We start from the raw sequence: 25657 nt of genomic DNA on the forward strand, positions 1-25657 counted from the left end.
GAATTGTGTATTATTAACAATATAAGTATACAAATGAAACAAAACCAAAAAAATACTTTAAAAAATCATAACTGATTTAATTGAAACATAAATGATTTAATCTATGAAACTAGTATAATAATATGATTATTAACAAAATCAACCAGGGAAACAAAGAAATACTCTATATTATATTAGACAAATGATATGGAAATGTAATAAAAAATTGTTATAAAAAAATTCTCTTTCGTCCGAAAAATTATAATTTATTATATTCATTCGGATACTCAAGGTTCTGTTGTACTTCTATCTCTTCTCATGACTGTATATCTCTAAATATTATACTTTACATGCCTTCTGTCAATCTGTGATCACAATGTTAGATTGAATACATACGACATGTGTACGTATGTACGTAGATATGTATGTATGCATTCGTATATGTTTGTATGTAAGTATATATATATATATATACTTACTATGTACTATATAAGTATATATATATGTATATGTAAAATCGATTAACAAACAGCTTTCATATTCGACACATGATAAACATCGCAGTTTCACCAATGCAATTTCACTTATTGGTTGTTAAATAAAATCGCATAAAAAAACGATCAACCGATCGTACGACTTGAGAAACGGGACCAGGTTCAGAAAACAAGTTTATCGTACTACTACTTTTTACCGATCACCTTTTACTTCTTATATTACACTTAAACTATATGTAAATATATAATACAAGAAGAAGACCAAATAAGCAATGAAACGTGACCAATTAATAATTGATTACTTTCAAATTTTCCTTCCTTCCTTTCTTCCCGATCTTTCTTTCTTTCTTTCTTTCTTTCTTTCAAGATAAACTGTAGAAAGCTTCATAAACTGTTCTTTTCACTCGTACAAACTTTTATGCGTAATTCCGTGTAATAAAAAAAAAAAAATATTAATTAATATTTTGTATAAGAAGATAAGCAATATTCGTTGTTTCACAAATACGAATTTTCAAAGTTTGAAAATAACAATAAAACTGGTCACGTTACACGAGATTTATCCATATTACTCAATTATAATTACATTACTCTATGAAAATTCATTAGCCAGAAATTTAGAATCTGATGTTTTTTTTCAATTGTGAGTAATATTTCCTTTCCGAATCTTAAAAATTATTTTTTCTATATTTCATTTGTGTGTGTGTGTGTGTTATTTCTTTTTATTACAAATTAAATTCAAATATTCAAATATTTCATCGTCAATCTCTATTTTTCATCAAACAAGTATTACTTACAATTGTAAAACCACGTACAGAGTAATATTCATCAAAGGATAGAATTTTAATACGTACAACAAGGCTGGAGAAAGATATTACGCACTACAATAATAAACAAACAAAAAATAAAAATAATAAATAAAAATAAGTGTGCTCTAACTCAAAAATTTACAATTAGTCGAGAAAATTATTGGCGACAGAAAAAAAACTGTCGGTTCATAGTGCGTGCGTGCGTGCGTGTGTGTGTGGGTGGGTGTATGTATCATTGACTGTTACGATATATAAAAATGTAAAGTTAAAATAATTAATAATTAAGTTGTATAGAGAAAAAAGTGTGTGTATACGGCTCACGCATACACACACGTGTAAGAGGTACTAATCGATATTACAAAATACTCGGACTATATCAAAGAGTTCAATTAAATTACTTCAAGTAATATGATTTTTATTTATAATAATCTCATCCACGTTGTCGGTTAAATTGATACAATTTGATCGTTTTTTCTTTAAAACCGACACGACATCCGTCCAAAAAGGAAACACAATTTAAAATTTATAATAAATTCTACGATCTTTTTTTATATTCTAATTTTTTTATTTTTTGCTTTTCTTCTTTTTATTACTAATTTTAGATTTATGATACTTCTCGATATAGAAAAGAAAAGAAACAATAATTACATTGTCTTAATAATACAATTTATATTTGTATAAGATAATAAAAATCTTTTTGTTTTTTTTTTTAATATATATATTATATAAAAATAAATTACACTATTTACAAATATTCTTGCACGGTATAATGTATGAAAATAAAGCCTACGAGTGTGCTTGTATGCGCGTATAAATAAAAAAAAAAAAACAAAAAAGAAAAAACAAATAATCAAAACTACAGTGAATAAAAAAAGCACGTAGAATCAAGGAGTATCGTTGTATACGATATTTGTCCAATTATACTTAAATTATTAACTCGCTATTAAACTTATGTTAGAAAAAAAAAAAATATATATATATATATTCTAAGCTTCCTCTGTCATTTCGGAGATTCATTTAATCTCGTTGTAATAAAAAAATCGGTCCTTGATTGTGTGAATTGCCTAAATATATTTATACAACCGTAATTAGTAACTCTGTCATAAAATTGTGACAACGGTCAAACATAAATTCGAAACGAATTTTTAAATTCGTGAGCAAGGAAGAAAAAAAAATTAGAGATCTTACACGTACTTATACTTAATACAATAAACTTAAAACAAGTGTATGTGTAATTCTCAAACTAAAAAACTAAAATGAAAAGTGGAATATATCTGTGCTTCGCTATATTCTTTATTATTCATTTAGAAATTAATAATAAAAAAAAAAAATACATAAAAAGAATCTCTCAACAACTGTAAGATTAATCAAATGATGAAAAAAGAAAAAAAAAAAAGAAAAATCGATGAAACTGACACAAAAGAAAAATACAAGGCCCATGAGAATGACGCTCGTTTAGAAATCTGACAAATAAAAATGAAATAACTATATCTAATCATCAAGAAAATTCATTCATACACATTCACGTAGTTACAAATTTATATCTATAATCATACATATTGTACGTGAAAAGAGAAATGATCAAAATTGTAAAACCATATTCGAAATGAAAATATTGATACATGTGTATTTCAAGTATCAAGATTATACGTAGAATAGAATAAAAATAACAAAAAATAAATTAAATAAAATGAAACTATTGTATAATGACGATTCGTTCGATTATAAATTTACTATGATGTAAAATCGATCGAATTGGTCGTATGCGTAAAACTCGTTTAGCTGCTATATTCTAAACTTTGAGGACCACGAATAACACAATAATGCGTAACTCTCGTTTTATCTGTATATTTATTAAATGATCGTAAATGGTCTTGCTATGGAGTAAATTAAAAGTAAAAAAGAAGAAGAAGAAGGAGAAGAAAAATGGAACGTGTCTTGTAACTTGTATGCGCGCTACTTCCCTTATAAGAAAAAATAAATGAAATTCGGTTTAGTTTAATACCTAGTTTGAAATATTGTCGTCGTTATAACATTTCGTCGAATTTTAATTCAACCAAATAATAATGAACTTTTTATGAAAGTTATTGCCGCCATTAAAATAACGTCGACCTGCTTCTTAACATTACAAATTACATGTAATCTGAACGCATGCTTTTAAGTCGTAATATCGGCTCTTTTTAACTGTCTAAGAAAAAAAAAAACTAAAAGAATTAAAGTGAAAAAGAAAAAATAGTAAAAAGACAAAAAAAAAAGAGAGAGAAAAAAAACAAACAGAATATATCATCGGTGTCATGTTTTAAAATAAATGTCTATAATATATTGCCAAGATGGCGATCGCAAACGATACAATTCGATTGTCAGTTTCGATCTTGTAATGGGATCTACTCAAAAGATATTTAAAAAAAAAAAAAACAAAAAAATAATACGTAATCCAATAGTAGCCTAGAATACAAATGTTAAAACACCACATTATTCATATGGGAAAATAGTATTTTATTTGGTAAAAAAAACTAGAATCTCATAAATAAATCTATGTGACACCGGAAGTAATCTATCTATTTATCTATCTATTGTGATCATAAATGTATTTATTTTCTACTTGAATGTATTTTTTGCATTGATGTATTTTTCCGTAAAAATGGCTGACGCGACAAGCAACGTCGTATTCCTTCAAATGCAGCGCCTCGTCTTATGAATATATTTTATTGTAATTTGTGTAAATTGTAGATTTTATAATGTTGTAATAAAAAAGCACTTCTTTTTACTTCTTGCGATTACTTTACGTTTCCTTTTTATAAATGATAAAGTTGAAATCTGTTTCGGATAAAACAGAGCACCAAGAAATGCATTCTGAATCGTTAATATGACAACAGATGGCACTATTGTAGTAACAAGAAAATAATACAATTTATATGAACTACCGCAAGTATTTTGAATAATTATATAGTTGAAATTAATTACATTTGTTACATAAAATAAAAGTAAAAGGATAAGGAGAAGTTAATTAAAAAATTTGCTTGTGAGTATATATATGTTACTTTCAAGAAAATACTCTTAAGATTGTTTAATTTAACTTATAACCTAACTTTTAGAGTACTTCTCTAAGCATCACATTAGATTTTTGTAATTTTTAAATTTATAATATTAATTTGAAAATATATATATTTTATTAACTTTTTTAATTATAATATATTGTATACTAATTATCTTTTATTATTTTTGATATTTTTTATATTAATACAATATATCGTTTTTTAATTTATTTTCCAAAGCTTAAAAAAGCTCTGTAATTCCATTTACAGCTACCTTTGATCTTATGGATCCAGAATTTTTATCAAGATTGGTGCCACAAAACAAGGATCATGCAAGACCTGCTTGCAAAAAATGTGGTTATGCAGGACATTTAACTTATCAATGTCGCAATTTTATTAAAGTTGATCCAAACAAAGAGATCGTATTAGATGTAAGTAGTACCAGTTCCAACAGCGATGAAAACTATGTCACACCATTAACAGAATTGCGTGAGAAAGAATTAAAGAAGAAATTGAAAGAAGCTAAAAAGAGACACAAGGAAAAGAAAAATAAGAAAAGTTCAAAGAAGAAAAAGAAAACTAAATCAAGTGACACAGAATCTGATAGTTCATCTACGGTAGAAGATGAGGAAGAGCGAAAGGCAGAGAAACGACAAAAACATAAAAAAAGGAAAAAAAAGTCTAAACATAAGAAGAAAAAGAAACTTAAAAAGGAAAGCTCGTCAGAGAGCAACAGTGATTAATGTCAACGATGGCTCATTGTCAAAACCACTGTCGATACAAAGTTTATAATATAAGATAGTTTTAAATAATTTTTTAATTGTATTATATGATCTTTCTTAATATAATGTATATACATCAATAGACACTTTATTTGGATTATATAAATAAATTATTATAATATTACCTACTATTATATATATATATATATATATCTGTTTTTTAATAAATATTATTTTTCTTGCAAAATTCATGTCTACAAATTTTCCATGAAAGTTTTCATAGTAAGAGAACTCTATTTTGAAGATATTAGAAATAGAATAATGATAGCTATTTATTTATCGACAAGAATACCTAAAACATTTCTATTAATTTAATATTAAAATAAAGGAAGTATATCTATGTAAGATGGTTTCCCACACTTCCTGTTAATCGAAAAAAACGACTAGCTAGAAACGACTAAAATATTCCCTAGTAAACGAACTTTATACAATTCCAAATGATATATAAAATAATGCATTTCATTTTAATAATTGAAAAGTTGTCAATACATAACTAACCTTACAAAATAATATTTATTTATATCATTGTCTTAAAGTGATTTAGCCTAAAAAAATAGACAATCTTATATTGTCTGATTTTATTACAATTTTACGATACCTGTATATTAATTGCATAGTTGGTACACTTGGAAGAATCCACATTCATCGTTAAAGGTGCATACGAATTGAAAAAGATATAGTGAACGGATGATATATTCTACGCTTCTGTAAACAATAAATAAAACAAACTTATTTTGTTAGTTTTTTGTGATTCGTATAAAATTATTCTCATACAAGCTCATAAAAAAAGTTTACTATTAAGAAAAATTAATTAAAACAATGACAAGACACGCAAGAAATTGTACAGCTGGTGCTGTTTATACTTATCACGAAAAAAAGAAAGATGCAAATGCTTCAGGTTATGGTACCAACACCCAAAGAGTTGGAAAAGATTCTGTAAAGGATTTTGATTGTTGCTGTCTTACTTTACAACCTTGCAGAGAACCTGTAGTAACGTATGTATTATTTATTAATTATTATTTGTTATTTTTTATTAAAAAATTCTTAAATTCCATTCAATGTTTTTATCAATTCTATTGTTTACAGAAAAGATGGTTACCTCTTTGACAAAGAAGCAATATTAGAATACATTTTAACAAAAAAAAGAGAATATACCAGAAAATTAAAAGAATATGAAAAACAGAAACAGAAGGAAGAGGTAAATTTCAAATTATATGAATTAATATTAAATAATAAATGAATAATGGTATTCATAATAATTGTTCCCCTGTTTTCAATTATAGGAAGAGTTACAAGAACAAACTGTGAACGCAGAGCTGTTAAAATTACAAGACTTCTTAAAAAACGAAAAGAATATTGTTTCAAGGACCAAATCGAAGTTGAATCAATCACCTGCTTCTGTTTCAAATATGAGTAATGGAAAAGATAAAGCATTACCTAGTTTTTGGATTCCATCTAAAACACCGGAAGCAAAGAAGACAAAATTGCAGAAACCCAGTAAAACGGTTTACTGTCCTCTCAGCGGCAAACCTTTGAAAATGAGCGATCTTATTTCAGTTAAATTTACCGAAGTTAAAGATCCAGATGATAATAAATCGCTTATAGTTAAACAAGCAAGATATATGTGCCCCATTACGCATGATATTTTAAGTAACAGCATTCCCTGTGCAGTAATTAAAACGACGTAAGTAAAATAAATAAATAAGAGATGAATATTATAAAATTAAATTAAATTGATGTCAATGTGTTATTATTAATTATTAATATTATTAATTAAATAAATTAATAAACTTTCAGCGGTGATGTCATCACAATGGAGTGCGTTGAGAAAATAATAAAAAAGGAATGGATCAATCCATTGGACAGTTCAAAATTAACAGAAGAAGATATTATACCTTTACAAAGGGTAATATGTACACATATTTTTAAATTACATAAGTAAATGTTTTTAAATAAAAAATTTTTTTACTCTTCATTTCTAATTTTACAGGGTGGTACAGGTTATGCAGCTGTAAATGATTCTTTGGAAGGTAAACACGAAAGACCAGTATTACAAGCTTAATTGGACACAGAGTAACTTACTGTAAATATTATATAATACTGTAAATTAACAATAAAAGATTTCTTTCTCTTCTTTCTTCAGCAAACGTTACAATTTTATTTATAATAAAAGTACTTTACTAAAAAAGATTTTGATAAAGACCGTAATAATAAAAGCTCGATTCAAAAGCATTATCTAAATGCACCAGCTACACCATTGTTATTGTAACTTTGCCATTTTGTTGAACATTAACTTAATATTCTTAAAACTTTGTAACTGTAAATAATAATTGACACATGGAATTTTTATTGGAACATTGAAAATGAAAAATTAATTTCTATGAAATCTTGAATAATAAAAATACTACCTGAGCGAAACATGTGAATTCGGCATGGTAGTCAAAGTATTAAGTGTTGAAATACATACAAAATATTTTATTTACCTATTTAGCAGAGATTATTATCCATTTTGTACACTTTTTGAATTCTGTACATAATAAGTTTTGTTATAATTTATTTATATTTTGTACAAAATCTATATTTGAAATAATCGTGTCTCGCGCGCGCGCGTAGATCAAGTGTAATATTTGTAGCGTGTTCGTCGGTATGCAATAATAATTAATTCACTAAGGAAAAATGTTATTAGAATATTTTTATATTTTTAACGTATCAAAAAGGATTTACAAAATATATATTTTAAACTTAACAAAATGTAATAAAGAGAAAACGGAAGTAGTAACTAGTGTTCAGTCTTTTGGTCGCTGCTAGTAAAACGCGTGTATCTCGCTCGGTGGTTGGAACGGAAGAGAGCGAATAGTAGCGGTCGTTCATATACTTGGTGTTTTCTTAATTCTTTGGTTTCGTCACTAGAGGCGTGACGGTAAGCGTGCCGGTGGCGCCAAGCTTTGGCGTGACGGCCACATATTTTTTCCGACATTTTTTCAAATACAGTCGAGAACTCCATAAATGTTAATTCATTGAAAACCTCCCAGATGGAGTTAACTCTCATCCTCTCTTTCTCTTTCATTTTATGGTAAGAATCTGTCGTGTCAAGTCGTTTTAAGTTATCCAAGAAATCCTATTAATTAAAGTATGTATATTCTAATTATTAATTAAATATTTTATTTATTGTATCCCATTTCTATAATTAGAAATATATTTTTATTTTTCGAGACAATTTTCTTTAAAGTTTGAAAGAAATTTGTTATAGGTAAATGCTGCCAGAATGTTTTGAACGTTTTGTTTTGCACAATTTATTTAATTACAATTTAAACAATTACTGTTTTTTTTTGTTTTTTCTACGGTACTAAAATTATCTTACAATAATTCTGTATCATTTATTAATTTTTTTTTTATAAATGCAACGTGGTTAAACCTAACCTAACCAAATCTTGGATAACAGACTTTATAAATGATGTTTGTAGTAACGTGTTAGTAAAGGTGTTCTATATTTCCACAGATGTCGGATACGAAGACTAAATCGCCAGAAAAAGCTGCTGATGCAGCTGATTCTGCGAAGAAAGAACTTAAGAAGAAATCTGGAAAACCAAGAAATTATGATCTAGGAAATGGTGTTTACAGGTTTAGCCGTTCCCGCATGTATCACAAAAAAGCCATCTACAAGTTTATAGATAAAAAGACACCCAAGATCGTAAGTAATTTATATTTAATAATTCCCATTTATAAATCATGAAATAGAATTAATGAAAATTTGTTTTTGTATAGGTGAAACTTAAGAAACCCTTAACTACTGAGAAAGAAATAGGTGGTGATAAAAATGGAGAGAAACGTGTTGTTCTATTAAAAAAGAGAAGATCTAATTACCCTACAGCAGATCCTATTACCAAAAGACATGCCAAGAAATGCTTCCGTGAACACCATCGATATTTAAGACCCAGTTTAGTTCCAGGAACTGTTTGTATTTTATTAGCTGGGTCGCACAAGGGAAAGCGTGTTGTTTTCTTGAAACAACTAAAAACTGGATTACTTTTAGTTACAGGTTTGTTTTGATATTATATTTTTCATAACTCCATTTATCTATTAATTTTATTACTCCTACAAAACTCAATAAATGTTCTGAAATTTTTTAGGCCCATTCCTCATCAATGGTTGCCCGCTGCGTAGAATCAATCAAAACTACGTAATAGCAACCTCTACACGCATTGATCTTTCTGGATATAAATTACCAGAACACATCAACGATGAATACTTCAAGAGGAAACGTGATAAACGTGCTAAGAAAGAAGAAGGCGACATTTTCAGTAAAAAGAAGGAAGAATACAAGCCAAATGATCAAAGAAAATCCGATCAAAAGACTGTGGACAAAGTTGTAATAGATGCGATTAAGAAAAGTCAAGACAAAAAATTATTGTTCACTTATCTTTCAGCAATGTTTGGCTTGAGGAGCAGTCAGTATCCGCATAGATTAAAATTCTAGGCGGTGTTACATTCTCATTTGTTTGTAACTTTTGGAGAAATAATAAATAACAACTTTACATTTTATATGTTGTTTTACAATTAATTATAAACACTATATCTCTAAAATGTTTCATAATGTCCAATAAAAAAAAGACTTGCACGTTTTATTCTAATAAGATTTTCATTTGTAAACAATATTGCTCTTGTTTTTCACGATTAACGATATAATTGCATTTATATTTATTTCATAAATTATTAAAAACGTTATACCCATAGGCAAAATGTCTCGAAGTGTCCAGTAGAAGAAAAAAAAAACTTTCTATATTTTATTCTTGTATATTCAATGAAGAAAAATAATTAATCAATTCATATATGAGAAAAATATAATGAAACTATCTCTATCGAGTAAACAATTTATCAGATCTAATATTACATTTGCAAATAATACTATATCTGTTTTTCACGATATATATATATATATATATATATGTACACATATTTCCCTCTCTCTGGTTTCCTTTAAACCGCCCCCACATAATTACTTATGATTCAGTTTGATGATTAGACTTTGACGTTACGTTAGTAACATGAACAGTTAGCAGCATATCGAATAGCATCAAACACTACGAATCAACGTAAAACATAATAACTTGACTGACAGAAAGAAAGAAAGAGAGAGAAAAAAAAAGAAATTTCATTAGAGATATACAGCTATAGTGATATCGACTAGATGTCCTAGAAGGTGTAGAGATACATAGGTGTTTCAGTCAATTGCGTGATACATGTGACAGAGTGTGTTAAATGTCTTCCAGAGCTAACGAATTCGCTGCTAATTATCAACGTTTTAATGATGACACTAATCAATCTTTGGAACAAGACATTTCTCATGGATCTAACCAAAGTAAGTTATAATATTTTGCGATTTAATTTTTTTTTGTTATTCGTATTTAATCAATATTTAACTATAACTAATGGTAAATCTCGAAAAAAAGTTTAACAACGGAGACTAACAAAGTTTTTTTTTTTTTTAAATTACCTCTTCTCTCAATGGGTACACATTTTTACTCTTGTATTTTTGTATATGTATATATGTTAGAATAAGATATTATTTTTTTTTTGGTTTTTTCTTTTTTATTTAATTATATTTTATGTTGTACACGTAAAAATTTATATATAACAGTGATGCCATTGAATTTTATTTGGAGTCTAAATATTTTTTAAATCGTATAACTGTACTTTTGGATTAATTTTATTTAGGAGAAATAATTTATACGTTATTATTATCATTATTATTGATCTTTTTGCAATACAAATGTTTTAATTTCTTTTTTATTTTTCTTTCGTATAAAAAGTAAAATGTATATAATAAATAAATGATATAACGGTTTAATTGAATTTTATTCGTGATCTAAATATTTTAGAATTTTTTTTTTTCTGAATTTAGATTAATTTATTTAGAATAAATAATTTGTACACACAATTGCAATTAATTAAATTTACAATATAAATATTCTTCTAATAAATCCTTTAATTAATTATAATCAATTGTAACAACAAATTACTGTGCATGGAATAACATATTAATTTTGTACATATACTTTTATTTACTTGTAACTTTTTATAGAATATGGATCTATGTTGTCTTCCCCAGAAAGTCATGTAAGAATATCTTTAGATGAAACGGAAAATTCCAATAAAACAAATTACAAATTCGATACCGAAAGAATGGATAATACTAATGTTCCTGAAAATACCATCATTGTTTCCCAAGAAGAACCATTGGACATTGATATGCATTGGGAAATGAATTATCATGAAGCTGCTATTTTTTTAGAGGTATTATTATTAATTAATATCAAAATTTTATTTCAATAAATAAAATCAAGTACTTCTCTTATACAAATTAAAATTTTTTTAATCTGAATATCATATTAATTAAATGAAATAAATTTTAGGAAGGACGAAATAATGAAAAATTTGATTCGCATCCTAGACACCCAGAGGATTTACCTGCATATCTTTTAGTTCATAATAAATGGTATTATGGACTAGATTTATTAACGTCTCTTATTCTATTAGCTTTAGCATTCGTTGAAGAACCAGCTGTCTCATTATTCCAAGTGAGTTATGAAATATAATAATGAAAAAAAGCATTTTACCTTTAGCCGAAACAATAATCACACAACGAATAAAAAAATAATTTTAGATGCCAGTATGGGGTCATAGTACGATAGAACTACTCTGTTTAATTACTATCGGCATAGAATTAGCTTTGAAACTGAGATGGATCGGTTGGGGAACTATGCTGAAACATAAACGTACAATGATAAAGGTAAAAAATACAAAATTAATGATTATTTCTGTTCAAATAACTTTAGATAATGTATTTTACAAAGTATTCACAATAAGGAAGCTTTTATCTGCAATAATAACAATAATAATTCTCATCAAAAGTTAAGCAGTAAGAAACAAAGATAAGGAAAGCTGCAGCTGCAAACTAATAAGAAGTATTCGAGTTTTTAACGATTACAATGGTAACAATGAAATAATTTATTTTAACCATTAGTTTCATATCAACATTAAGTCCAATGGTACAAAACAAATTAAACTGGAACATTTGTTACGGTAACGCATCATTGCGAGTAGAATATTATGAAAGTCGTTAATACGATTTGTGCAATAAATTGATGTATACATATGTAATACTTTATTAGCATACTCATTAATTTTCATTCTTATTATGCAACCTTATTAAAACATCAGACATCTGAGTCTACTTTGACGGAAAATTCATTAGATATTCATCTGCTACTTAAATGTTTAGTATAAACATGTATACTATTAGAGGAATCATAGGTTTCTTTGTATATACATTATTTGTTTTTAATTTTTAAATAAACATTTGAATTATTGTTTCAGTGCATTACTCTAGCCATTATGTTCCTCGAGGCAATGGTTGTTCTAGTACGGCAGTCTTCTCATTTTAGAGTAACACGAGCTTTAAGACCCATTTTCTTGGTAGATACAAAATATTGTGGCGGAGTTAGAAGATTTATAAGACAGATATTATTAACATTACCTCCAATTTTGGACATGTTAGGACTCCTTCTATTCTTCATTTCTGTTTATACAGTATTGGGTTATTTTATGTTTTCGGAAATGAATAGAAATTTTTCAACATTGGAAAATAGTTTTGTAAGCTTATTTGTTCTTCTCACCACTGCAAAGTAAGTCAATCATATTGTTGTATTCCTTGAAGTATAATATTAATTAAATATTAAATTTTTAGCTTTCCAGATGTAATGATGCCATCTTATTCCAAAAACAAGTGGTACGCAATATATTTTGTATCATATTTGTCGACTATGTTATACGTAATGATGAATTTAATGCTAGCTGTTGTAAACGAAACGTTCACATCAGCGGAACGAGATAAATTTAAAAAATTATATTTGCATAAAAGAAAAGCTTGTCAGCATGCTTTTAAACTATTAGTTTCTAAACAGAATCCAGATAAAATGAAATTTCGACAATTCGAAGGCTTAATGAGATATTATGCACCACACAAATGTAAGTCTAAAATAATACATTAATATCATTAATTAATTATGTGTGTTTTATTATAATTGTTTATATATTTACTATTCTATATTTTTATCATTTAAATATTTTGTAGCTACGAGGGACATTGTTTTAATGTTTCGTTACATGAATGTCTCTGGAAGTGGTGCGTTGAATTCTGAAGAATTTTTAGTAATATATGATGCCACAATGCTTCAATGGGAAGTAGAATACTCTAATATACCGTGGTACCATTCAGCATGGCAACCTTTGCAAATGTTATGCGTTGGTGCTCACACTGCTATTAGATGGACATATTTTGAAAGTTTAGTATGTAAGTAAATAAATTATACATTATGTATAGAAAATAACATCTTATATACTAAAAATATATATTATTCTTTGTTTTTATAGACATAATAATTATAGGAAATGGAATAGCAATGATAATCCGATTAATACAACCAAGTGAAAATATTCAAATATCAATTCACAAATTTGCAGCTTGTTGGGACACTTTGCTTTTTGGAAGTTGTAAGTTTAACGATATTTTATAACCCTTAATTACTACTATTCTTTATTATCTAATGAATATAATTAATGGTTAAAAAATAATTACAGTATTTATATCGGAAGCATTGGCTAAAATATTGGGCCTTGGGATTAAACGTTACCTTAATTCCGGATGGAATCTTTTTGATTTAGGAGCTTCCATTATGACTTTAGTTGCTGCTTGCGGACTTATTTTGTTTCCTAATGCTATGTTCTTAGTGTTATTCAGACCTTTGAGACTTTTAAGACTTTTTAAAATAAAAAAGCGTTATCGAGATGTATTCGGTACGCTTGTTATATTGTTTCCCCTAATGTGTTCTACTGCTATTGTTATGCTTGTTTTATACTATTTCTTTGCTATCATTGGAATGGAATTATTCGCTGGATATGATATGAGAAATTGTTGCAAGTACGTATAACGCAGATATCTTTCTAAATATATGTACATTATGATAAGTATTTTCTTGCTATTATCGCTACGTTTAAATTATCTATACTTGATTTTATTAGGAACACAACTGTTGAAGATTTTTATAAATATTCTGCTAATGGAAGTACTGCATTAGGATATTATTATCTCAACACATTTGATAATTTAATAGCTAGCAGCGTAACGCTCTTTGAATTAACTGTTGTTAACAATTGGTTCATATTAATGAACGCGTATGCTGTTACCGTTGGTATGTATACCCGGTCATATTTTATGACATTCTACTTGGTAACCATGATCGTCCTCACTATCGTGGTATCAAGTTTCTTGGAAGCATTTAGATTTAGGATACAATATAAAAGATCAACGTCTAAACATGATGGTAAGTTGTATAAATGTAATAATAATATCATTTTTCTCTCAGCAACATTTATGTAATACGCGTATGACATTACCTCGTATATTATTATATTTTCGTAGAAGAAAAAATGTTGCACGAGGAAGTCGAATTAAGATGGAGCGAATTACAATGCATAATAGAAGATGTTCAACTTCTCGAGGAGTTACGATCTTCATTAGTTGTTGGCGTAAGTATTCTGTGATCTTTCAAATTTAATTTGCAAATTTGTTATTTCAAATATATAATTTTTTTTTTACACAGGGCACTACTCTTTTTATTGGTTCGCGACCTCGTACCAGAGAGGTTTTACAACGAAAAATGTATACTAATGAAATAACTGAATGGATATCGGAAGCTAAGTTAGAAGAACGTCAAAATAGTATTACTGTAATAAATAATCACGTAGAAAGTAGAGAAGGTAACGATGTTTCTGATTCCGAACTTGTTTTACATCGAAGATCGCGATCTCCACAAAGTAACGGTGTTACACAACACACCTAATAATATTTAGAAATAATTATTTAATTGTACAAAAAAATTAATTCGTCGACAATTTTCCGTCAATTCATTCTATTTTTAGTATCATCTGAAACGATATAATATCTTTCTTTTTTTTTTATTTATTCAAGATTGTTAAAGCGAATTAAATTAAAGAAGAGCACGAATACGTCTCTGTCCTAAGTAGATTTCTATTTTAAAGAGAACATTTTTAAGGAAATAAATATAATTTATCATTGACGACATAAATAGTGACATAAACAAAAGCAATTAATGTGATCTTATTAATGCTGGCATTAATATAATAATAATAATATTATATATATATAAATCTTTCTGACATATTATTTAATACGTTAAAGGCCACACAAGTCTCTTTTCTTGAGCTTTCCATTTAGGTCACAATGATCTATCAGCAACAAAAAAGAATGTCGGCTGTTAATAATTAATGCGGCTTAGATGGATAATAAGGCCAATGTTGTAGGCCACCAGCATGGTTTTTAACGTGTTAATGTTTTATGTAAATTAGGAAATACTTTTTTCGGATAAATTATGTTTTTATGATATGTCTGCTATGAATTCATATTTTTAATAATATTTCGCATTTTCTTTTCATTTCTATTTATAATAATTTATTTTTTTTCTTTCGAATTTATTTAATTTATATATAATAAATTATTCTTTCAGTGGATAATTTTTTCATACTCATTACTAAAAATGCAAATATATTTTAGTGTTATGCTATAATCAGTAATCATAATTTTTGTTTAATGCTGTATATTAATATAAATATTTATAAATAATATACTGACACACATATATATATAAATATATGTAACTCTCTTTATATGTGATGTAAGATAAAATGATATTTTCATTTCGATTATATATAAATTTCTTTAACGAATTGTAAATGAAATGAAAAATAAAAATATTGATTAGGTTTTTTTGTATGCACTAATTCTGTTAATATAATTAGGAATAATTATATATATGTATTATTACATAATTCTATTATTATTATTATTATTATTGCGTATTTGAGTATTGGCATTATTTGTCATATATTCGATCAATTTGTATATTTTTTTAATGTTATCATCACAAGAATATAAATATATTATATTTTATTTATTTATTGAAAAACAATTGGTAATTATTTGAGAATCATACTCTTTCGATTATAAAATATAAGCGTTATTTGTATTACGATACACATTCCAGATATGATCATTAAGTTTGTTCTTTATATTTATAAATGTATACATTTGAAGCTACCTTATGTATTAAATACAATATATAAAGAAAACAATTAGTTCATTAATTAGTAATACGATTTTCATGTAATAATTGTAAGAAAATGTTATTCATCGATTATAACACCACTACCACCTAAACTTGTCGACATAACACCACAACCATACGTAATTAATTTTTGGGAAATACTTGATATAATTTCAGGTTGGGTATTATGTGGTAATAAAATAAAAGCATGTCCTCCACCACCGGCACCTGTTAACTTTGCACTAAATTCATAATTTTGAGCTTCCATGCATATTTTATTTAACAATGGATGAGACACTTGAAGTGCTGCTAGAAAGTGTTGATTAATGTCGATGAGCGTCTAAAAGTGATCAAAATTAATATAAGAATGTATCTTATTCTAGAGGAATAGTTTCTGAGAATTTTAAGTTTCATTTACTTACTCTTAATTGATTGTATTTTTCATTCTCTTTGCTACCATTATCTGTTTGATTTGTATTGTCTTCAGTAAGAATTTTTAATGCTTCTTTTGCTACATTATCTATAGCATCCATGATACAATCAAAAACAGTAGGAAACATTAATTTCAACTTAGCTGCTTTATCTATCATCGCTTTAGTGCTTCTTTGCACTTTAGTATCAACCAATAAAATTTTCAATTTCATCGCATTGGGTATCAACCTTATCCCATCGCCTTTTCTAAATTCTAATATTGATCCATAAGTGCAAATGGAATTATCAATTCCAGATGGTGTACCGTGTAAAATCTTTTCACATTCGAAAGCATAATTTGTTATAATTTCCAAATCGTTTGCATCTAAAGTTTTACGAATATTTTTCTGTAAATGTGACCAATGAAGAAAACAAGCAGATAAACAAACCGAAAAAGAAGCCGAACTCCCAAGTCCTGCACCAATCGTTAACTCTGTAGTCAAATTTATTTCAATGGGTTTTACACTAATTCCTTCTTTTTCAACTATATATATGAATAAATATAAAAACGCTTCTAAACATAATTTTTGTAGTGATTGATTAGAATAACCTAATTCGCTTGAGAGTCGATGAATATCATTAGAAAAATTATCACGATTGTTTTCTAAGCAATAAGTTTTATAAATATTAATATATGATACTATCAATGAAATGGGTATGCTCAACTTTAAGTTCATATCATGTAAATTTAATTTTATAACATTATTTACTTCTTCTATCTCTTGAAATGTTAAATTCGTACGTAAATTTAAACTAGCTGCTAGTGCAGTTTTTCCATACATAACTGCATGTTCACCGAACAAAATAATCTTTCCTGGTGCAGATACCTTAAATGAGATCATTTCTATACGAATAGATTATTAAATCCTGATACAATGTTAACAATGAAAAATATATTATTGAGTTTTTTTTTTAAACTATAAAAAAACTGCTGGTGTGATATCTAAGTGAAACATAATATGAAATTATATTTGTTGTTTCTTCCACTGTTCTGGTGTAAACGTTTTTTGTGAAAATGCATGGATTGTTTTCAGTTCTTCTTCTAGAATTGAATTTACCAACCTATACGATTTAAAAAATTGATCATATTAATATCACATCATATACAAGGTGTCTGAGGTTTTTGTAGCCAAATTATGTCAGCATATTCTAAGTTTTTTTCATAGATAGAATAGGCTGATATTATTTAGCTAGATAAACCTCAGACACCCTATATATTATATCATAAATAAATCAAATCAAATTTTTTACATTTATATGTGCAATAATAAAAAGAAAAGAAAATATTACCGATGTTGTTGCAGCAAAGTTTTGCCTTCGAATTCATCAGAAACGATAATTACAGTAAATTTAGAACCACAACCATCAGAATCATCTGTTACCTCCTGAAAAAAAGAGAATATTAATAGTTAGACTACGATAAATAAAAATTCTCTCAAATATAATGACAATACCTATGAACACATGTAAATATGTTGCAGTAAAACAATCATATGCAAAGTTCGACAACTTTATTTCTCATTTTTATATACCACTTGCAATAAATGCACGAAACGAGTATTCAGATACAACTAAACTCTGGAATAAGAACTTCAAATCTAGAACGAAGACTTTTTTATATTCATTATTCATATACAAGTTGAATAACAGATCAAAGTTCACTTTAGTTGTGAATTATAATTATTGATATTATATTGAAAATATTCAAATATTTTCTATACCATTGACAAATGGAATAGATTTAAAATTAGAACGCATAATATTTACAAATACTTAAACATTAAAAATCGTATAGTTATAATAATCTTGATTAAATTGAATATAAATATTAATATATATATATTGATTTGTTCAATTATAATTAATATAAATACAAAATATGAAAGTAATGCAAGATTCCCTTTTTAAATACTTAAACCTCATATTTATTTCTTTGTATTAAAAAAATACAAGTTAATCATTTATACAATGTCTATTATATCATAGAATACATGAAATAAAACTAAAAATAAGCAATTACATTATACTTAAGAAAGAAAGCCCCCGATTCAATGTATTTTTAACCGAGTCGCAAAATTATTATCTACAAGTATAAATTGTTTATAACAAAAATATAAAAAAAAAAGAAAAAAGTGAATGCAAGAATACACGGATATCAATACTGCAAACAAATCTGGGTATTTTTCAGGTGGTTTTAAACAACGAATAGTAACAGATAAAATTAACATTCCCAGCATAGAAACGTAAAATAATGTCTTAATAATGAAATTATATCCGTAATGATACTCTAATTTATGTATGAAATTAAACAAATATTTATTGAAATAGTGTTTATGTTTCGATATCCTTTGACTGTTTGTTTTTCCTTTGGAAAATTTTCTTTCACGTTTGTCGGATTTATTTGCGACGTCGAATAAATCTGACCACATCCAAATGATAGAAAGAATATAAAACATTGTCATTGCAAAGTATGCCAGATACAAATTATCTTTTACGTACAATGGTAACATACTAAAATGAGAAACTAATAATAACCAAAAACATGCTAAAGGATCATTATGAAAATACAATAACACTGGAATTGCTACCAAAAGAATAGACTTTTCATGAACTTGAAATGAAAATAAAAAGAATGCCAATGAAGAATTTATAAGAGAAATAATAAATTTATCTTTTCTCGGCGATAGATACAAATTAATACAAACTGGTAAAACAGCGATGGTCGTTATTACCAAACAGATTTGTGCCAATTGTTCGTTTGTAAAGGTGTTACGTAATTTGTAAAGAACATTTATTGTACACCATACATTAGCAACTTTGTCTTCGAACACGCCTCTGTTAAATGGGAATAATCGTAAAACTGTATTTATAAAAGTGTCCCGATCTTTAAAGAAAGGTAACCAAATAATAATAAATGTTGTTAAAACAGTTAACGAGACAGAAACTAATCTATAGATTGATAAAAGCAACGATTTGGTCTTACTGATTCTACACTTTCCAAGTATGTAAAAAAAGAATGGCAAAGAATGATATAATTCCATTTGCTTGTAATTTAATGCTAATACAAATAAAAATGAACCGCCTACAAAAGAATCAATTAAAATAGCTGTTACAGCAGCAATGAAAAATCCTAACGATATACAATTATATTGAAAGTGACCGTGATCGATCATCATAATGCCAGGATAAATCAATGCGCTTACAAGAATAAAATCTTTATTTTTAAAATTAAACAAATTATTGTACTCTGTTATAGGATTCTTAATTATTGGCGTGCTCATAACGTACCATATCACTGCAGGCAAAAAAATCATAGCATCTGCGAAAAGAACGGTCATTCTCATGAAATATTTATGATCCGGAGAGGATATTCCTCTAGATTCGTGTAATTTAACGTAAGAAGGATTGGTCAAGTTAGCAATATAACCTAATAGAAGGCTATGATACGCAGTCAAGGGAGGATAATCTAAACCCCAATATTGAAGATCGTTGTCCGTCGTATTGACGTACCATTTTTGTATAGGCAGATTTAAAGTTATTTCTTGCCAATGTCGTTGAGCCTCATAATCTCCGTACATAGGAGGTTTATCTTGGCCACTGTGGGAATGATAAGTAACGCACCATCTTAAAACGAGTGCAAAAATAAAGATGAGTACTACTTGCATAGACCCATGCAGACCCATTTCTTACAATGATCTTATACAATGAATCGATTAAATAAAGTATACTTGTTACTTTAATACCGATGTTATAGGTTAACACTGTAAATTTGGAGGTTATAACAGATTCAACATTTTTACGAAAAAAAGACTAATAATATGTTTGATTTGATGTTACATACCACGTGCGAAGCATTCAATTTTGTGGTTAGTTTATCTTGAATATATTCCTTAGTATACGACATTATTATTTTTTGGTTTTAGAAATAATATATTAAATTACGAATCTTATGGCGTTAAATATTTGCACAAATTATTAAGTCTCTCTCTCTCTCTCTCTCTCTCTCTCTCTCTCTCTTCGTTGATTTTCCACTAAATGTGCGAACCTATGTATAAGCAGAAACGAATAGAATGGCGATATCTCTAACTTTGACCTCTAACTTTCGATATTTGTTAACAAGTTATATCGATTTGAACTGATTACCTATTTTCCTTACTTTTTTTTAGATGTTTCATTTACGTCGTGAATTCTAATGAAAATCTTTATTTGAAAATATCGCGTTTGATTGAAATTTAATAACTGTTTATATCGAATTTGTCTTTTTTATTTGTTTGATTTAAATCATCTCGTAATTAAATATTATGCAATTTATTGGAAATGATTTACCTTAAAACGATGAAATATTTGTGATATTAATAAGAAACAATAGAGTCGGATAAAAATTAAATAAAAGTCAAAAGGTTGTACTCTGTTTGACGAACGTCTGTCCAGTTTGCCACGTCAAACGTGTATCTCTGATAATAAAGTACATTAAAAATGAAACCTATCTAACCGACACCTTTACATTCGTTTAAATGTTTATAATAACAGAATATTTTATTTATTAACAATTATTTATATATATATTCTTCAAATGATTATTTGCAGGATATAATTTCTATTAATTTTTTAAGAAATGTAAATTTTAAAAAATTCAAAATGGCGCGTATTTACAGAATGAGCAAAAAATTTGAATACGGTAAAATGTGTCTCGTAAATAATGTAATTTTAAATAAAAATATTTCTTAGAAAAGTTGTAAGGTTTATTAAAATTTATTGAACGATTACAAGAAGTATAAACCTTTCAACTTTTGTTTGAAATTTTCTTTTAAAAATTGCATTTTTTACGAAATATTTGATTGTATGCAAAACTTCAGGGCCAACCTGGTAAAGTTTAATTGGTTACCATAGAAATTAAATTCAATTAACAATGAGTTTCTATTTTTTTTTTTACAATAACAAATACACAGACGAATCATAGTTTTACGAAACATAGATATAATACGTTTTATATATATGCGTGTGTAAATTAAATGAATGAAAAGATTAATTCGTTCTCATCGCTCATGAAATATGTTTCTTGTATTTGATATGAAAGAATTGTTATATAAGTGAATTTAATGATCACGAAATGATGGTTAATTAGGTATGATGTAATCGACATTTATATTTATTCTTTCCCTGTTCGATATTTAATACGTATATATATATATATATATACTTTTATTTTTACACACGTGGAAAGTTTTTTATATCATATTTTGTAATAATTATTATTTTATCTATATACGTTGAGTGTCTCTTAGATTCGCGTACAATTGACATATAATATGTTTAAAACGAAGAAAATCTAGAAATAAATACATCAGTATAAAAAAAAGCTTTCATATCTGTTAATATATTTCGTATATTAAAAAAAATTTTCGATCTGTGATATTTAATTGGATGAAAATTTTCGATTAAAAGTCATCGCCGATCTGAAACGTTAAAAACAATGTAAAATATTAGTAGAGTACATTAGAATGTTCGATATATTCTAAATAATTGTTAATTAATACAAACAAAAAATATATATTATAATTTAAAAACACGGAATATAAGTTCGATGTACTTTTCTCTTCAAAAGCTTCCGTTAGACTGATTCCGTTGTCCTCTATGAAAGTTCTTTTATTAAATGTTGTTTATATGACTTTCCGAAGGCTACAAATACATTACAAAAATAATATTCGTAATAAATAGAATTTCCTTATTCGGAAAGTCATATAAATAACATTTAATAAAAGAACTTTCACAGAGGATAACGTGCCAGTTTGAAGGTGAATTTCGAAGAGGACGGTGCTCCGAACATATACCCAGTGCTTCTAAATTGCAATACACATTTTTTTCGATTAATTATCAATCTTTATTATATATATCGAATACTCTAATGTATTCTATTAATATTTTGAATTGTTTTAACGTTTTTGATCAGTGTTTACTTCGAGTTAAAAATTTTCATCTAATAATAGATATCAGATAGAAATTGTTTAATATTCGAGGTATATTAATAGATGTGTAATGTTTCAACGAACGTTTGTATTATTTTTATTTTAATCGATATTAAAATAATTCTGATATTAGAAAATATTTAAATAACAGTTAAAAATAATCAATTGTGGCGTGAAAACACCGGGTATTCTTTTTGTTTTTACAGTTATACTAACGATTTTAAAATACGGGCATTTTTTATACATTATTTTCGTATTTATTTAATTCACTTGTTATAAATAAACTCATAAGTTAAACTCATTAATAATATGTAATTAATGTATATAATAATGTATTTATTTTTAAATTTTTTTCATTTTAAACAGACTATATCATCAATAGTTTTCAAGCAAAAATTTAGTAAGCGTTTTTAAGTGACACTTACCGTATATAGATTTCGTGTATATTATATATGTGCATAGAATTTGAGAAGGTGATCATTTCAGGAACTTTATCGTTTTTTAATACGAATCGAAATGATCTAATTTCATAATTGATAATTCGTTGAGTTATATGCAACGCGCAATGAAAATTATCGATAGCTCTTAATTAATTACAAACATATATTTCAACAAAATTATTCTCTCTTTTTCGTTGATCCTCTCTAATAATTCTAATAATCACTATATATTGCTTTTTTTCTAGGCAGTATCACAATGAATCAGCGAAATTGAATTATCTAATAAAATTTGAATAAGATTTGATTTCGTCGAGTGTAGCACATCTATCTGGCAACAAATCTAACAATGTTTTACATCGAACGACGTAATAAACAATTACGAGGATCATCCCCTTCGTTAATTAACAAATTTGTACTTATATTAAATTAATTACAGATCTTATGATTACAACGTATAGATTCATAAAAATATTTGCAATTCTCGGAAATGCCTTTGTTTCTATCTAATCATTGCAATTAAACTTTTTTCAAATTGTTAATTGTAACGTCTTTCATTTTAAATATTTCAATGCATAATAACGATATAAATACATATGTACCAAGCTTCAACGTTATCGCGTATAATAACTTATTATCAAATGACGTAGATATTTCATTGCAAGATAGTCCAATAGTAGATAAAAATGAAACTAGACAGATATTTCGATAGTAACAGCGAAATCAATTGGAATAATACAATTATTTTAAAAATTTTTTCATTTGTTTCGTCTGATGTTGCATACTGTATTGAGCATTTTCGGCTTTCGTTATCAAAGATTCTAATTTATTCAAATGCGAGCCCATCTTTTCATTGATGTCAATTCTTTTAGACATAGCAATGTTGTCGCTACTTTCCTCGGAAATTATTGGATTTTTCGAATTCTCCGATAAATCGACCGTCATGCTTTCTTCTTCCGCTGGTATCGTTACTTGTCCTTCTTTTCCTTTATCATGTTCCAATGATTTATGATTCGGTGTACCACTACGTGATCCTACCTTCACTTTCAGCAACGTACTCAGACTGCCGCAAACGTTCTGAACAAATATTTTCTTATTAAACAATATCATTTTACAAAATTACAAGGATAGAATATTTCATCTATCAAATGATTACCTTAAATCTGTTGATTTTTTTTTGAGTTACATTGAGGATGGTATTCAATTCGTCCAATCCACCGCTAACTCTTTGCGCACTTTCGTTCGAACTGTCCAAATTCTATAATACAAAACGACAATCGTATATCATACATTATTAATTTTTTGGTCAAGTTTTTCTTTTCTTTTTTTTTTCTTTCTCTTTTTCTTTTACCAAAATCGTAAAAAAATATTACTCAAAGTTGATAAGAACATTTTTGTGCTCGTGCGGGAATTTATTAGCAGCTATGAGCTAAGAACGAAAATAGGTAAAGTAAATTGTTAGAAAAAGTAAAACAAAGTTTACCTGAAGGATCACGTCATCCTCGTCCCCGGGTTCAGCACTATTAGCCTCCTGTGCTTTTTGATTTTCAGTCCATTCGTCGAAATTTGGAATAGGCAAACCGAGTAATTCTGCTCTCTCGCAAGCATAATTGTATGCTTCAGACATTATACAGGATCAATTACGTAGCTACTTTAGGAATCTCTAACTACGAACATGTACCTTTGATGAATCAATCAATTAATTACACAATTATTGTCGATCAAACGTTTAGGCTCGATTACGATGGTATTTTATATTAATTCCAATCAAAAATTTTTAAACGTTGATCCTCAACAAACGTGTTCCGTTGAGATATTAATGATTTATTTTCTTATGTTTATATTTCTAAGACGAAATTATCTTCAAGTGATTAACCCTCAACATATGTACGAGTACATGGAACTGTCAAATATTTTTAATTTATCTCGAATAAAATGATACGAGTTAGATTTCGGATATAGGGTTAAAAATCACCGTCACGTTGCTGGAAGACTTGCCCAACTCGGGAATCCATATTGGGATGAATTGTGCGCAAACTCGAATAGAACTACCGATAAAAAGGGCTATGGCATTGTTTAAAGTCTCTGCCTTATCAAATTCAATTCGATTTTTAAGCTTTTATACCAGCGAATAAGCTTTTCAAATCTGTTCGTAACTCATTTCATTGAGAAATTAGAATATCTTTAGAGAAATGATTAAACAAAACTAAAATATACGGATCGAACATGAAATTTACTTCGAACGAGATTCGAAATTATTTACCCTCGAATTTAGGATGTTGTTTAAAAAAAAATATAGGAAACGAGTTAGATCATCCATGAAATTATTACGTCAAAGAGAAATCTAATCGAAATGAAATATAAAAAGGTCTAGGGTCGATATAATTGATGCACGATGTTGAGCAATTTGCATTTATCAAGATTTTGTAGAAGCCCGCGGTGATAATACGATGAATGATATTTCGAAGCAAAAATTCGAGCTAACGAATGAATAAGGGAAAATA

At 27.2% G+C, this 25657-nt stretch overlaps 7 protein-coding genes across 10 annotated transcripts; 4 read left to right on the top strand and 3 right to left on the bottom strand.

The window, feature by feature from the left end:
• Positions 1-4267: 4267 nt before the first annotated feature.
• Positions 4268-5218, top strand: LOC122520769 (protein SREK1IP1-like). The gene is made up of 2 exons (XM_043641020.1): positions 4268-4301; positions 4585-5218. Exon 2 carries the CDS (start codon positions 4599-4601, stop codon positions 5055-5057), a length of 459 nt encoding a protein of 152 aa, XP_043496955.1. The 5' UTR covers positions 4268-4301; positions 4585-4598; the 3' UTR covers positions 5058-5218.
• A 450-nt stretch (positions 5219-5668) lies between these two features.
• Positions 5669-7238, top strand: LOC122520580 (nitric oxide synthase-interacting protein homolog). The gene is made up of 5 exons (XM_043640680.1): positions 5669-6091; positions 6183-6294; positions 6380-6780; positions 6894-7002; positions 7087-7238. The coding sequence occupies exons 1-5, from the start codon at positions 5916-5918 to the stop codon at positions 7156-7158; spliced, it is 870 nt and encodes a 289-aa protein (XP_043496615.1). The 5' UTR covers positions 5669-5915; the 3' UTR covers positions 7159-7238.
• An 840-nt stretch (positions 7239-8078) lies between these two features.
• Positions 8079-9638, top strand: LOC122521083 (60S ribosomal protein L6-like). Of its 2 annotated transcripts, none has more exons than XM_043641518.1 (4): positions 8079-8169; positions 8596-8787; positions 8862-9135; positions 9227-9638. In XM_043641518.1, the coding sequence occupies exons 1-4, from the start codon at positions 8167-8169 to the stop codon at positions 9571-9573; spliced, it is 816 nt and encodes a 271-aa protein (XP_043497453.1). In that variant the 5' UTR covers positions 8079-8166; the 3' UTR covers positions 9574-9638. The 2 variants fall into 2 exon arrangements, with proteins under 2 accessions (XP_043497453.1, XP_043497454.1); XM_043641519.1 differs by having other exon boundaries at positions 8155-8226.
• A 416-nt stretch (positions 9639-10054) lies between these two features.
• Positions 10055-15071, top strand: LOC122521065 (two pore calcium channel protein 1-like). 2 transcript variants are annotated; one of them, XM_043641483.1, is made up of 12 exons: positions 10055-10455; positions 11179-11390; positions 11510-11674; positions 11761-11886; positions 12474-12781; positions 12844-13124; positions 13231-13449; positions 13530-13649; positions 13737-14076; positions 14178-14479; positions 14578-14684; positions 14759-15071. In XM_043641483.1, exons 1-12 carry the CDS (start codon positions 10356-10358, stop codon positions 14996-14998), a joined length of 2520 nt encoding a protein of 839 aa, XP_043497418.1. In that variant the 5' UTR covers positions 10055-10355; the 3' UTR covers positions 14999-15071. The 2 variants fall into 2 exon arrangements, with proteins under 2 accessions (XP_043497418.1, XP_043497419.1); XM_043641484.1 differs by having other exon boundaries at positions 11206-11390.
• A 1083-nt stretch (positions 15072-16154) lies between these two features.
• Positions 16155-17611, bottom strand: LOC122520966 (mevalonate kinase). Its single transcript, XM_043641307.1, has 2 exons — positions 16702-17611; positions 16155-16619 (listed from the first exon to the last, which is right to left on the bottom strand). Exons 1-2 carry the CDS (start codon positions 17590-17592, stop codon positions 16359-16361), a joined length of 1152 nt encoding a protein of 383 aa, XP_043497242.1. The 5' UTR covers positions 17593-17611; the 3' UTR covers positions 16155-16358.
• Positions 17596-21259, bottom strand: LOC122520967 (protein BOLA2). 2 transcript variants are annotated; one of them, XM_043641310.1, is made up of 4 exons: positions 21077-21259; positions 20592-20795; positions 18041-18135; positions 17596-17812 (listed from the first exon to the last, which is right to left on the bottom strand). In XM_043641310.1, the coding sequence occupies exons 2-4, from the start codon at positions 20652-20654 to the stop codon at positions 17716-17718; spliced, it is 255 nt and encodes an 84-aa protein (XP_043497245.1). In that variant the 5' UTR covers positions 20655-20795; positions 21077-21259; the 3' UTR covers positions 17596-17715. The 2 variants fall into 2 exon arrangements, with proteins under 2 accessions (XP_043497245.1, XP_043497244.1); XM_043641309.1 differs by lacking the exon at positions 21077-21259 and adding an exon at positions 20907-20986.
• Positions 21260-22907: 1648 nt separating this feature from the next.
• LOC122520968 lies at positions 22908-25179 on the bottom strand. Its single transcript, XM_043641311.1, has 3 exons — positions 24637-25179; positions 24310-24411; positions 22908-24230 (listed from the first exon to the last, which is right to left on the bottom strand). Exons 1-3 carry the CDS (start codon positions 24778-24780, stop codon positions 23895-23897), a joined length of 582 nt encoding a protein of 193 aa, XP_043497246.1. The 5' UTR covers positions 24781-25179; the 3' UTR covers positions 22908-23894.
• Positions 25180-25657: the final 478 nt, after the last annotated feature.

The sequence above is a fragment of the Polistes fuscatus genome, unplaced genomic scaffold (assembly GCF_010416935.1).
Source record: "Polistes fuscatus isolate 324 unplaced genomic scaffold, CU_Pfus_HIC Scaffold4, whole genome shotgun sequence".
NCBI classification, from domain to species: domain Eukaryota; kingdom Metazoa; phylum Arthropoda; class Insecta; order Hymenoptera; family Vespidae; genus Polistes; species Polistes fuscatus.

Coding starts and splice junctions, on each gene's coding strand:
- LOC122520769 (XM_043641020.1), top strand. CDS start 4,599: ATGGATCCAGAATTTTTATCAAGATTGGTGCCACAAAACAAGGATCAT.
- LOC122520580 (XM_043640680.1), top strand. CDS start 5,916: ATGACAAGACACGCAAGAAATTGTACAGCTGGTGCTGTTTATACTTAT. Junction 6,295..6,379: donor AACAGAAACAGAAGGAAGAG/GTAAATTTCAAA, acceptor TTTCAATTATAG/GAAGAGTTACAAGAACAAAC. Junction 6,781..6,893: donor TGTGCAGTAATTAAAACGAC/GTAAGTAAAATA, acceptor ATAAACTTTCAG/CGGTGATGTCATCACAATGG.
- LOC122521083 (XM_043641518.1), top strand. Junction 8,788..8,861: donor ATAAAAAGACACCCAAGATC/GTAAGTAATTTA, acceptor GTTTTTGTATAG/GTGAAACTTAAGAAACCCTT. Junction 9,136..9,226: donor TGGATTACTTTTAGTTACAG/GTTTGTTTTGAT, acceptor GAAATTTTTTAG/GCCCATTCCTCATCAATGGT.
- LOC122521065 (XM_043641483.1), top strand. CDS start 10,356: ATGTCTTCCAGAGCTAACGAATTCGCTGCTAATTATCAACGTTTTAAT. Junction 10,456..11,178: donor TTCTCATGGATCTAACCAAA/GTAAGTTATAAT, acceptor AACTTTTTATAG/AATATGGATCTATGTTGTCT. Junction 14,685..14,758: donor GATCTTCATTAGTTGTTGGC/GTAAGTATTCTG, acceptor TTTTTTACACAG/GGCACTACTCTTTTTATTGG.
- LOC122520966 (XM_043641307.1), bottom strand. CDS start 17,592: ATGATCTCATTTAAGGTATCTGCACCAGGAAAGATTATTTTGTTCGGT. Junction 16,620..16,701: donor AAAAATACAATCAATTAAGA/GTAAGTAAATGA, acceptor GATCACTTTTAG/ACGCTCATCGACATTAATCA.
- LOC122520967 (XM_043641310.1), bottom strand. CDS start 20,654: ATGTCGTATACTAAGGAATATATTCAAGATAAACTAACCACAAAATTG. Junction 18,136..20,591: donor AATTGAATGCTTCGCACGTG/GTATGTAACATC, acceptor TCTTTTTTTCAG/GAGGTAACAGATGATTCTGA. Junction 17,813..18,040: donor ACTTTGCTGCAACAACATCG/GTAATATTTTCT, acceptor TAAATCGTATAG/GTTGGTAAATTCAATTCTAG.
- LOC122520968 (XM_043641311.1), bottom strand. CDS start 24,780: ATGTCTGAAGCATACAATTATGCTTGCGAGAGAGCAGAATTACTCGGT. Junction 24,412..24,636: donor AGGATGACGTGATCCTTCAG/GTAAACTTTGTT, acceptor TTTGTATTATAG/AATTTGGACAGTTCGAACGA. Junction 24,231..24,309: donor AAAAAATCAACAGATTTAAG/GTAATCATTTGA, acceptor ATATTTGTTCAG/AACGTTTGCGGCAGTCTGAG.